The sequence below is a fragment of the Podarcis liolepis genome (assembly GCF_965112155.1).
Source record: "Podarcis liolepis genome assembly, chromosome: 9".
NCBI lineage: Eukaryota > Metazoa > Chordata > Lepidosauria > Squamata > Lacertidae > Podarcis > Podarcis liolepis.
The window spans coordinates 54302855-54316714 of NC_139564.1; the positions used below are offsets into that span (position 1 = coordinate 54302855).

The window sequence follows — 13860 nt, forward strand, 5'->3', positions numbered from 1 at the left end:
TCTGGCAGTTCCCTCACTGCGAGAAGTGAGGTTACAGGGAACCAGGCAGAGGGCCTTCTCAGTGGTGGCGCCCGCCCTATGGAACGCCCTCCCGTCAGATGTCAAGAAAATCAACAACTATCTGACTTTTAGAAGGCATCTGAAGGCATATATTCAGATATTCTCTAGGAAGCTGCTCAGAGGGGCTGGGAAAACCCAGCCAGATGGGCGGGGTATGTATGTATGTATGTATGTATGTATGTATAAACAAACAAACAAACAAACTTTTGGGCATGAAAACATAAACCCAGCAATGCTACTGCAGGTTGTACTGTTCACTTTAGGCTCCAGGTTGACTGACATTTCCAACAAAGTTCTTGAGAGGCAGGCTCCAAGGAGTTCCTCTTAGCCCTAGCTGAGATCACAGCATTAATGTGGGTGCTTTCAAACAGAAGATAAGGAAGGCAGTTTGGGGGCTTCCATAAAAAGTGCGGGCTTAGAAAATTCTTTTTACACTTACTGCCTGGTCAAGAAGTTTAATTGCTATCAGTGCTCCAGCTGGCTACGTCATCACTATAGAGACAGTCATGTTCCAGGTTTACTTTAGTTTATGCCTAGAAAACAAGCCCCACAATGTATTTATTGTTTAAACTACTGAGTTTGGTGAGATTGCAGATGTTGTGGTGAGATTGGGAGTGAGCCATGAACTGCCTTGTTCATTTCCCAAAATAATGACTTGTCAGTTTCCCAGACTAAAAGAGTGTAGCCTTTGACTACGTGACAGGAGAAAATCCCCGCAAAGAAGATGTCCTCAATAGTTGGCTCAAACAGTGTTTGAATCCATTACGTTTTCCTCAGTTGCACTTCGCAGACAAAGGCTGGATTCTGATCTCTGCTATTTCAGTGAAATTTTAGAGCAATCGAAACCAAAATGGCGCCTACATATTGTGCAACTGGCATGTGGATTGGTGTTCATCCCACTCCTTCGTTGATTATGTAAGAGAGAACTGTTTACAGACAGGTTATTCTTCACATCCACAAATAACCGGAAATATAAACATTCTGAATATGGAGTTTTATTTTAAAAGACAAGATTGAAACCGTTTGTTTCTTTTTTCCAAAAAACGTTTAAAATTATTTACAACGGAAGATATTTGAAGGGAATCAGGCATATGGGCCAAAGCAAACATTTTACTGTGCGTTCAAGGACCTTATCAATCAGACTTTCACAACTTGTAACCAGCTAAGCCAGTTGCAACCTACCAAAAATGTATGACTGTTTTTGTTCTGTGTTGTTTTGCAGTTTCAGATAGGCAGCAAGAACAGGAGGTCTGTCAAGTCCCTGGTGATCTGATGGCATAATTGGGGCCAGATTGCTTTGGGTAACAAGCTGTATGGACTTGCTATAAGTAGTAAGAGTTCTCTATAAATTGAACATAAAGTTATTAGCAAGTCCTGTAATCACGGCTACTGCTATGTCTGGAAATTGGGGTTGGCAAACTGAGCAATCCCTTACTCCTGCAAAAAATAAAGAAGATCGTAAAGTAATTAGAGGTTGTGTCCAACATTACTCCGACTGTGACTATTACATAGTTGGAAACCCATTTTGGCCAGCCATTCTGTACTGCAGATTGAAGGGTTCTTGGACTCGGATGCCCACACAGACTCTAAAATGGCTACCTACTTCTGCACTCCCTAAATGTCTGAAGGTATTAAAGACGTAGGAGGCCCTTTTGAGGCCAGCCACTGTCAACTAGAGTTGAGATATAATATTAACTTTCTTTCACCCTCAGTTTAGTTGTGTAGATTATTTTAATCTGCATGTTTTATTCATTGTTGCATTTTTCTCAAAATGAGATATATTGCAGAGGGAAAAACCCAGAGATAACAAAATAGCAACAGTAGAATAATTATGTAGTTATTGCTATTTTTTTTCCTTTTTGTAAAGGCTTTATCTAGGAGACTATCGGAATATCTTTAATGAAACTTCAATATCTTGATTAAATTGCTGCCAGCCCTTGAAATAATTAGCATTCATATAACCAAGAAAGCTGCACTTCAGTTGAATTTGGTGTTTTCTAAATGGCTGGTGATTCAAATGGTGCTATGGGGGAGGAAGGCTTTGGGGCTCTCCAGATTTCCTTTCCTTTTATTGATGCTACTTTCTTAAAGAAATCTAGAAAACATCATCTCACACCCTTGTGGCACATTACAATAAACACTTCTTTCAAATAAAAAAAGTAAAGAGATAATGCACTTTTAGAAAGTGCCTCCAAAGATAAGTTGAGGGCTAGAGTGGGAATGCAAAACCATTAAGCAAATTGTCCTGTAAGGGTTACAGTGAATGAAAAAGTAATAACTCAACACATTTGAATGATGAATTTTCCATTAGTGTAAGTTTTGATCTGTTTTAATTGTTGCAACTTAATTATTTTATATTTTGCATATGTAAATGTACAGTGGTTGGGAAGGAAATTAAGAGGGGGGACAATTAGTTGATTAGCAGTTTTATTAATCTGGAACAAAACTGAGTATATTTCAGAAAGTGGCATTAATTTTGTAGGTTTATATGAAATCAAAAAATTCCACGTGTTCTCAGTAGGCGACATTTTGATTGAGCAAAATGCATGGGGTGTCATGCTGCAAAAACCCACCACAATGCTCAGATAGAGATGGTCAGCAAAATGGGGACTCTGAGAAACAAGAGAGATGCAAGTTTGGGAGAACCTGAGGTTTGCAGAAGTAGGTTTTTTTGGTGGATGGGGACAAATGGGGAAATCCTCCCTCCCCCCTCTGTCTGGGGTGGAAAAAGAGAGTTTAGCATATTCATTCAGGTCAATTGGAGAGGGTAAAAACAGGTGTATATGTGTGGATGTGGGTACATTGGTCTCCTTGAGCTTTTTAAAGTATCCTGTCTGGAAGGAACCCAGAACAGGAACATTCCTGCCAGAAGGTGAGGCTCCACTGCAACCTTTTGTTGCAGATCTAGCATGGATTGTCTAGTCAATAAATACGGCCCTGAAATCAATCTAACTCACATTTTGATTCAAAGCTTCATCTTTACTTCCAGTTCATGAGCTCTAGCCAAATATAGATCTACTTTTGCGTTTCCTTTCACATCCTGTTACCTGTTACTGCTTACGTATATCCGTTTTTGACACGAATACCCTCAAGGCGACTTTCAAACTAATCATAATAAAAATAGTAAATTCAGTATCAACACTAAACATCAGTAAAAACCGCAAAATAAAACCAGCGGACGAAGCAGCTAAAAGCAGTTTTAAACCAATACTATTAAAAGCGCAAGCAAACCTCCCGCACGCCACATTTAATTGAGTTGTGTCCAGTACAAGTTGTTGTCTATAATGAGCATAAAGTTGAGCACATTAAATTTTCTCACTTCACTATAAGCTCCTCTCAGTAGGGGCAGATAGAAGAATCCTCAGCCAAATATAGCGGCCGCAGTGTTCAAGTTACGTCATGGGTGTGGGAAGGCTTGTTGAACCAATTCGGCATCCATTTTTGTTATTCTATCCCTTGGCTAAATAACTGCCAATTCTTCTACCTTTTCTATTCCTCCAGGTTTGCTATGGGGTTGGTTCCCCCCACACACACACTCCGAATATGCAGTACGTGAGGAATGAAAGACATTTGAGTGCTTTGTGTGCCTTTTGTGACCACATTATATATATATAACACACACTGAATTAAAATCGCTAACACGACTATGGAAGTCTTCTCTGTCTATAGCTGAGGACTTTCTGGTGCAAGTGAATATGCAGTACATGAGGATTGAAAGACATTTATTTGAGTGTTTTGTGTGCCTTTTGTGACCACATTATATATATATATGCGCACACTGAATTAAAATCACTAAGTCTTTTCTGTCTGCAGCTGAGGACTTTCTGGTGCAAGTGAAAAGTGATCCTGGCTTGGCTCCAACAAGCCATCGCAGCTCTTACAACCACAGACACATGTGCAGCTCTCACACCACAGACACTGGCACACAACCTCAGCTGCAATTTGGTGGAGTCGGTTCTCCCATTCACCTGCCTTCTGTCCTTTTTATTCTGGGTGCTTTGTGTCTCTTATGTAGCAACGTGGCCATACTCGCCCTCTTTCGACCTGCCCCTTCAACCTCCATGCTTTGGTGGCTGCATTAAAATTCCCTCATGGACCACATCTCATCCACCATGCCCTGGGAGAATGTTTTTTTCATCATAGGAACACTAGAAACTGTCATAGGTCCATCTAACGCCACATTGCCTGTCACTGACTGGCAGAAGCGGCTCTCCGTGGCTTCAGGCAGGGAACCCTTTCCGGACTTTCTTGGTGATGCCATGAATTGAATGTGGGACGTTCTGCATACAAATTTGATTCTCTTCCACTGAGTTACAGCTCTTCCAACAACCACCGTAAGCGATGCCTCCTGCAAGAACCATCACCTTTATTTTATTTTACTTAATTGTTTTTTTTTAAAAAAATTGTACTTTCTGAGGTAAACCTCGATTCTCCCAGCTATCCTCCTCGGGCCCTTTGCATTTTGGCTTGTTGCTTTTCAGAGTTTTTAAAGATAAAAGGATTAATGTTAAAAGAGAGAAGGAGATTATCATTATCACATTATCTCCACAGATGGTGCAAACAACCCATTTGGTAAACAACAGAGTCCTTGTTAATCCTGTCTCTCTATCTTCCCCCAGTTTTAAGACTTTCCAAAGAAACCACTATTGATCTGAAAACCTTTGGGATATTTAGCTCAGGAACTGTAACTGAAGGATGATTGACCTGTTTTTATTAAGCCTTGCTAGGCTATGGTGTCAGTTGTGTTTAATTTTGGCAACAAAGTGCTTTGTTCTGCAGGGAGACCTTGCGAAGGTACATATGTGCCACTGTAAACAACGAGTAGGTATTGTGGTCATTGTTGTTTTCCCCCTGGTGTTGCGAATCCAAGCAGGAACAACAGGGACCTGAACTTTCTGTAGCCCCTCATTGACTCGAATGAGAAATGCAGGTGATAATCACCTCTGATAACATTGTTCTTGGTTAGCCATGTGCAAAATGCACCACAGGTGTCAGTTGTGGAGCAGAGGATGACAGCGAAGAGTCACAGGGAGCTCAGAAGCTTGGCTGAAAGACATCCGTGTAGCTGAGCAGCTTCCATGCTATTTTATATTGTTGGTGCGAGCAGTGAATTGAAGTACTTTTGTGGTATCCTACCCCTCCCCAATCTGGGGGAAGCTTAGGCTGGGTCTTGCTGGGTCTCCGCATTGTAGGGCAGGGCTATAGGGGTGGTTTGCCTTCCCACATGAAGCAGCCCAGCGGCCTTTGAGGAACTGTTGTGTTCCCTTTGCTTGTGTGGGTGGGATACAGCCCTGAATTTTGAGCTACCCAACTTTAGGGTTTCATGATTGATGGAAGACTAATAGGAGACCTAACAAAAGGACTGGCTTTGCATTACTTGCCTGTTCTGTGTAGTCTTAAAAGAACTCAGGCAAAATCAAAAAGTGTCACCGGATTAGAAACTGTACAGCAGTTTTGGGGAAGCCCTGACCCACAAGCCCAGTCTGGCCCAGCATGACTCCTAATTTAGCCCACAAGACCCCAAAGTTTTGGCCACCTGCCCTGCACCTGATGCTTCAGGATAGTTAACTTTAACTCCCTGTTGTCTAAGAATGCACATTCCCATGGGCAAGGAGCTGATGTCACCAGTATCAGTTGGGGCAGTAAATGGCTCATGAGATCATGGAACAATGTGATGAGGCCATCAGCAAACTAGTGTGGTGAGTGCCCTGGTGACGATTACTTTTCTCATTCAATCACATTGTGTTCTCTTCCTTTTTGGTATTGGAGGTCCATGAGTGGAAGATTCCTCTATGTGGTCTGTATGGCTACAGGGATTTACTGTATATGCACTCAAGTTCTGCTGGTTTCCGTACAGTTTTTAAGCCCCATGTGGGACTGCGGCCCTATTACTCCTCTTCGCTGCACTATATTGCCATGATGTAATAATTGCACTGCATTTTCATTCGAAGATACCATTTCTCTGCCAAGGTTGTATATTGTCTATATCATAACAGATGTGCAATATGTTTATTGGTGGTCCTGTGCTGCATTTTCTAGTCTTCATCATATTGTGGGGTATGCTTGTTTCTCTTGTGTCATCTGGAGGACTTTTCACCTCTGCAGCCATCTTTCTCTATTGGACCAGTACTTGGTTTTGCATTTTGGGGGCTGTTGGAACAGGAGCATTCTGTGTTATGGGTCCTGCTGGGCTGGGGGTTAGAAATGTTTGGGTCCTTCTGTGTCCTAGGCCAAGCTTATATTTGAGGTAGGGCTGTACTGCTTTTACCCTGTTTTGAACTTTGTTTTGAACTTTGGCACCAAACTGGGCATAATCATCCCACCTCTAAAACAAGGTGGCCGATGAAGGGGGAAAGCAAAGCGATTCATCTGGGGCATGTTTATTAAAGCGAAGTGGCTTTTTACTTCTGCTTCCAACCCCAGGTTGAATGGCCACCCATTGAATGTGCAGTGGTTTGCCTGTAACATCAAAAGCAGGAGAGCTGACAGACACTTGTCAGGTCACTTGCATGTCTTTGTTTAGCTTGGTGGGGCACACATTGTGTTCCAATGAATGCAAGTGTGATTTGTGCCATTTTGAAGGTCCGTAGTTCAGTGGTAGAGCATCTGTCTTTCATATAGGGTAGACATTAGTGAGGTAGATGGACCACCGGTCTGACTCAGTATAAGGAGGCTTCCTATGTTCCCATGATGTGCGCTGTGTGTTTCTTTTAATACCATAAAGTGGTTTTTGTTGCTGTCTCTTCTTGGGAATCATAAACGTGCACATGATGAACTGCAAATGCTGCTCTCGGTCCTGTGACTTTGGATTCATTTTTGTCAGGAGGACGTATGTAGAGTACCTTGTTAGAGGTGGCTTGGAAGAGAAGATTCATTGTAAGCCAAACAGAAGCCTTTGAATGTATGACTTGGAAATTACACGGCCACACAGAGTGAAAGAAAGCTATTGTTCCCTATGGATGCCAAAGCAGCAAATAAAAGGAACGCATGCATGGAAATAAAAGCAAATGTGCATATTTTTTTGGAGGGGAAGATTCAAAATGTTTTAGTGTGTGCATGTGCTTCTGTTAAACTTTCTCCAAAGAATAAGAGTTTAAAATGAATATAGAAATAATAAGAGTGATACATACTTTCCCATCTTTTGTGTCACATATATATATATAATGCCCCCTTAAAAACTGACTTTAAAAATATTCTCTTGGTAACTCCATGAGGTGAATTAGGTTGAGTGATGGGCCCAAGCTCAGCTAATCCTGATTCATGCATTCATAGTGTTTCCATGTACAGTGGTGCCTCGCAAGACGAAATTAATTCGTTCCGCAAGTCTCTTTGTCTTGCGGTTTTTTCGTCTTGCGATGCACGGTTTCCCATAGGAATGCATTGAAAATCAATTAATGCGTTCCTAGGGAAACCGCCTTCAGACCAGGTCCAGGGACAGTCTGTCCCCGGACCTCTTCTGAAGGCTGGGGGGGGGGGAACAAGGGCTTTTCTTCCCACCCCCAGCATTTTAAAAAACCCTGGGACAGCGGAGGACTTCTCCGCTGTCCGGGCGATCTTAAAATGCTGGCGGGCGGCATTTTAAAATCGCCCCGGGACAGCAGAGGACTTCTCCGTTGTCCGGGGCGATTTAAAAGCCCCTGGGAAGGCAGGCAGGGGGGACAAAGACTTTCGCCCCCCGCCCGCCTTCAGAAGGTGTTCCCGCCCCCCCCCCCGCCCGGCTTCGCAGCAGCACTACGAAGCCCGGCGGCTGGGGCAGGTGTTCCCGCCCCCCCGCCCGGCTTCGCAGCAGCGCTACGAAGCCCGGCGGCTGGGGCAGGTGTTCCCGCCCCCCCGCCCGGCTTCGCAGCAGCGCTACGAAGCCCGGCGGCTGGGGCAGGTGTTCCCGCCCCCCTGCCCGGCTTCGCAGCAGCGCTACGAAGCCCGGCGGCTGGGGCAGGTGTTCCCGCCCCCCCGCCCCGCTTCGGAGCACTGGGAGAAGCGATCTCCCCGCAGCCCCTTGCTTCAAAAGAGGTCCGGGGGCAGCGGGAAGCGCTTACCGCTGCCCCCGGACCTCTTTTGAAGCAAGGGGCGGTGGGGAGAAGCGATCTCCCCGCCGCCCCTTGCTTCAAAAGAGAAGACCCGCTGTCCCCGGGGCAAGCTTCGTTTTGCGAAGCAAGCCCATAGGGAAATTCGTCTTGCGAGGCAACTCGAAAACGAAAAAACCTTTCGTTTTGCGAGTATTTCGTCTCGCGAGGCGTTCGTCTTGCGGGGTACCACTGTACAGTGGAACCTTGGTTCTCGAACATTTCGGCTCCCGAATGCCGAAAGCCCGGAAGTAAGTGTTCTGGTTTTCGAACGTTTTTCGGAACCCGAACGTCCAATGTGGTTTGTCAGCTATTGTTTCCTGGGCGCCTGCACCAATCGGAAGCCGTGCCTTGTTTTCGAATGTTTCAGAAGTTGAACGGACTTCCAGAACGGATTGTGTTTCAGAACCAAGGTTCCACTGTAGTTGTTGTTGAAGTTGCCCATGGAAAAGGCAGGATGCCTCTCTAAATATTAGGGAGAGATTGCAATACCAGGCGCTCCCCAGGATCTGGCATCAGTGTGGCAAGGTCATAACACACACACACACACCACTGTAGCTGTGGTAATGGACCTATTCCACATGTGTTATTGAATGTATGAACAGGCTCCATGAACTTTACGACTGAGCAGAAATTTAAAACCTAGTCCTATCCAATGTGCTACTAAATATACCATACTTAAGGTTAAAATATGTTGCATGCTTAATTACAGCCATGGAGGTGGATTTTTTGGGGGGGGAGGGGGTCCGAAACACACAGGGAGAGGAGGTTTTTTCTTTTACTCCCTAACCAAAATCCTCCAAAGTCACCCCCTTGGGGTGCCAGTAGGATTTTTGGGGGGGGGGGTTGGGGTTGGGTTGAGGACAGAAGAGGGAAGAAGTCTTACCATCCCTGCATGCTGTTATTTTTGACACAATCCCTCCCACCCCAAGCAACTGTAATTGATTTAAGGAAAAAATAGAGACATAGCATCATGCTACACGTTAAGTGTAACATGTAGTTTGGCCCCCAATCTGTGTTGATTGGGAGGGGTCTCTATTGATTGGGTTGATTAGATTCTGTAGAGAATCTGACCTTCTCTCTCTGCCTTATCACCTGCATTTAACTACCTTTGGATTTCTCACTAGCTGGAGTGTTTATCTGACACCCTCTTAATCCATTGTACTTCTAAGTGCTGCTAAAGTTGCCGGTTAAATAAATTTGGTACTGCCCTATAATCCATGCAAACTTCATTTGCAGGCTGAGCCGATGGCATTGTCCCTAATGCTGAGAAAAATCAACTTTTTTTCAATAATTAATTAATTGAATTGTTCTTACCATAGGTATCAAATGAGCACGCTGTAAGCCAAATGGGGCTACACTGGTTTTGTTTGTTTTTTAAACTTTGTGGGCATCTACAAATCATAAGCAAACGCTAATACATAAGCTGTCAGATTTAAACTATCTCTTGAAAAGAAAAGAAAAGAATTCCCATAGCATCCCCTTCTAGGGAACATACACTGTTTGTGTGGCTTAACTGTGATAAGACATACACCGTAGCTGAACTCAGGTACCTGAACTTAGACCTCCCCAAGATGGCCAGAATTAATTTAACACCCTTTGATTCAGAGCTGTAGCTTAGTAGGAGAGCGTATGCTTTGAATTCGAAAGGTCCCCGGTTCAATCGCTGACCTCTCTGGGTAGGGCAAGGGGAAAAAGCCACACAGCATTAGAGAGCATATCTTACAGATGTTCTCTTCCTGTGCAAATGCCAGAAGAGGAAGCTGGAAAGCTAGATTTCTTCCTCCTTTGTTAGCATGTAGGCATAATGCAAAGGTAAAACCTTGAGGGACACATACCACTCTTCCATATTCAAACAAAAAAAGAATGGATGAAAGAACAATAATTTGGATGTCTTTCTAGATAAGTCCTCTTAATTGTACATAAGACTAGCAAGGCTTAATAAAAAGTCAGTTTTCCTTCAGATTCACATCATACATTTAAAACACATTGCTTCCCCCCAAAGAATTCTGGGAATTGTAGTTTGTTAAAGGTGCTGAGTATTGTCACTCTTAGGTGCAAAGTACAGTTCCCAGGGTTATTTATGGGATGCCATGTGCTTTAAATATATGGTGCTGATGTGACTATATCTCTTAGAGCTCATTATTGTTTATGTTTCTGGATTTCTAAGAACCTGGCCTTGAAGGAGGAGCTGGAGAAAAAAATCAAGCTATACTAAAAGTCCTTCCTCACCTTCACAGTGAAGGTGGGAAGGCACTTTCTAAAACATTTCAGTGTAAGGGAGAGATTCTCATGATTTTGTGGCAAGGGGGATACCGTCCAGATGAAGCAGCAGATGATAAGTTTCTTTTCAGTTTTTGAAACCAACAGCAGATTTTTCTGCAGCTTTAACTTCCGGCAAGATTGTTCTGCCGAGCAACATCCATCTTCATTAGTAAACAGATGCCCAGTGGGAATAACTACATAATGAAAAAAGATCATTACTACGGAACTGAATGGAAAAGAAAATGGCTGCCCCCATGGGCAGCCCATGATGGCAGCCATCTTTTTCCTTTTTCTGCATAATGTCCGGAGTAATGGTACTATGTTGTGATGTAGCCTCGGGGCATCTGTTTGTTAATGAAGACTGATGCTGAAATTTTTGCCTTGTCCGAAAAGATTTAATCCCACCCCAAAATCAGATACTTTCTTTCAACTCTTAATATATCGGGGACTGTCTTCATGGAGCCCCCCGCCGCCGTTGTGGGAGCACCAAAAACAGCCTGGTTTAGTAGTCAAGAAATTTCAGTCATCAGCCATGAGGTAATACTTGAATTGTGTTTTGAAAAGAAGTTAAACTACAAATCAAACTGATGTAGGCTTGTGCAACATGATTTTCTTTCTTTTTCTTTTCTTTTCTTTTCTTTTCTTTTTTGAAGACCAATGAAAGGAAATATACGAAACACTAAACGCTAAATTTTATTTTTGGCAGGTGGTACCAGACCTTCTATTATTCCAGCATTTTCCACTTTGGTTGTGAATAGTGGACAAGAGTTAAAGCTGTTGTGTAGTGATGGTGGCTCTGTGACCTGGGATTTTCAGAGTTCGGACCCATCAGGAAAGCCCCTCATTTCAGAAACGAAGGAGTTACACATAAGTAAAGCAGAAGCAAGCCACACAGGAACATATACATGTACAAACACAGAGAGATCGAAGAACTCAATTTATGTTTTTGTTAAAGGTAAATATTATTGTTTCCCCCCCTCCTCCTTACCTGAAAACTTGGTTTGTGCTTCCATTTATATTGATCACATTGGTGCTTTTGATATGATGTTTTCACACCCTAAGAAACCAGTGTATCGGATGAACCCTTCAGATACCTGCTGCACCACAAGGTTGTCTGAACAAATGCTTAGGTGTGTACCAGTTAAACTGTCACTGAACTGATAGGTATAGGCTACTTGCTATCCATTATTCTAGGACACAGCAGTCTTGATCTAAGACCACATTACCCTCAAACAACTGCTCCCAAGAAGCATTCCGGAGATGGATGTGGCATAAAACCTTTGTTTGTCTTTATGGGAAGTTAGGGCCATGTCAAAGGGCATATTGAAATGAGCCTTTTAGGCTGCAATCCTAAACACGATTTTTAGGAAGCATGTCCCATTGAACATGGTGGGATTTCCGAGCAAATGTGCTTGGGATTGTGTGCATGTATACTAATTCAGGGCATCTGCCTATCACAGGCTTCCCCTTCCTATGAAACTTGGGCATTCCTCCCCTCCACACACACAAAAAAATAATCCTCCCACATTTTTACATTAAAAAACACAGACTTTTTGCTCTTGAGGCCTGCAAATAGACATGCTCAGTAGATAGACAATTTGAATTGTTATTCTTCCTGGCAACAGGGTGGGTGGCTGGATCTATGCCAGCAGGGAAAACGTGAGCTCAGATACCGGTTGGGAGCAGTTAGATCAGTTTTCGTTCCATCCTGCTCCACAGTTTCGTTTATGCTTGTTTGCTTATGACATTTGTATGCTGCCCTATAACATAAAGTTCTCTTGATGACCGACAGTAAATAAGTAATGAAACAATGAAAATGCAAAATAGGTCAAGAAAATCAAAAGTTTCACAGCAAAGCAAAAACTCACCCCACCTGCTAAGTTAAAACACAGATTTAAAAACAGAGAGGAACAGACAACATGAGGTGAATCAAAAAGTCTTCACCTGCTGTCTGAAAGATAGTGACTGGCCCTGAGAAGGCTGTTCCACAACGAGGGTGCCACCACCAAAAAAGCCTTCTCTCTGGTAGTTATCCAACTCTCTTCATTCAGCGCAAATGCTGACATCTGGGCCTCAAAATTGGATTGTACGGTTTAGGTAGGTACATATATTCATAGGTACATAGTTGTGGAAAAGAAGAGTAGATGTAGTCACCTGTATCAGGACTGGACAGTGAAGATCCACCTAGAGGCCAAGCTGTGGTCCTCAGGATGTTTCTGAACTGCAGCTTCCAACAGCCTCAAGTCAGCATGGCTAATAATAAGGGATGGTGGCTATCATTGTCTAGCAACATCTGGAGGGCCACAGCTTAGCCATCCCTGAGCTGTAGGATCAGTGAATTTACTTGCAGTATCACCTACCACAAGTAAATTATTGGATCCTGCAGTTGGGGACCAGAGTCCTTTGCATCTCTCCTTTCCATGCATCATTCCTGATCATGTGGCTACATAACAGCACTATTTCTGCTGTGTCTCCTCTCTTTCAGGATAATCAGGCACAGTTTTTTCTCACTGTCATTTGATGAGAAACCCCATAGTGTCTATGGAGAAGTATCTGCTCTGCTGATTTCCTTAAGTGAGCCACTTTAGGGATTTCTGTATATTTTGTTGACTAGATGTCAAAAGGAGCTGACTCCATTGACAAACATTCCAATGGCGGTAACGCCAAAAGGTACTGGAGTTCATATCGGCAGTGAAATACTGCAATGGTTGATTCACCAATGCGTATGATCTAGTAAGGTTGTAGCCATCAAGTGTTGAAGATGTACATCTGAACAAGTTTCCAGGTGGAAACTGCTGAACCCTGCCCAATAGTTTTGACCTCGGTATTTATAGGGTTTAAACTAAGGATCAATGCTGAAACTTGTTTTGAAGGATAAAACTCAGTATATACTGCATGGTAGTCATCAGAGGCACATCTGAGCACTTTCCTTTCCATTACTATTGAGTAGCCCAAGGCTGTTGCCCCAGAGCTGAAACTGGAAGCAGGACTGAACTTCCAGTAAAACTTGAGGTCCAGTAACACTATTTTGAAACATTGGTTTGGGGATTTGTTCTGGGCCAGAAGGCTCCAGAAAGATCCCTTTGAGACACAATTGTTCCTGTTGTTGATGTTCAGGCTGGGGCTTTTTACTTGAGCAGATTGGAAAGATGCCCATGTAAAGCCCAAACATATTCAGAATATCATGAAATAAGGGGATCTGAAGTATGAGTTTCTAATGAGTTGTGGGCAGCTGTTCTGTGGTCCTTTATCTTACTAAAGGGATTTATGGAAGCACCGCCAAAAGTGCATGTTTTCCCTAAATTTTTATAATCTGCTGCTGGTAACACTTAAGGACTGGTTCACACATGTGTACAGATCACTAAATTTTTCATTAATTGATTTTCCAATAATCCTGAAGGGCAGTTGAATGTGTGAACTTACTTCATGGGAAAACTTTGCTTCCGTGATGTGAGATGGTTTGAAACATCTG

General features: G+C 43.2%; 1 protein-coding gene across 4 annotated transcripts in view; it reads left to right on the forward strand.

Annotated features, from left to right (window-relative positions):
* Positions 1 to 13860, forward strand: part of KIT (KIT proto-oncogene, receptor tyrosine kinase) — a 76673-nt gene that overhangs the window by 19555 nt on the left and 43258 nt on the right. For 2 of the 4 annotated variants that reach the window (XR_014515821.1, XM_083459836.1), the window contains exon 2: positions 11095 to 11343. The exons of the other annotated variants lie outside the window; for them this stretch is intronic. Coding sequence is in view for 1 of the 2 variants with exons in the window: in XM_083459836.1 (XP_083315962.1) it covers positions 11095 to 11343 (249 nt within the window). In the remaining variant the exon portion in view is untranslated. The remainder of the gene's footprint in view (positions 1 to 11094; positions 11344 to 13860) is intronic. 4 annotated transcript variants of the gene reach the window in all.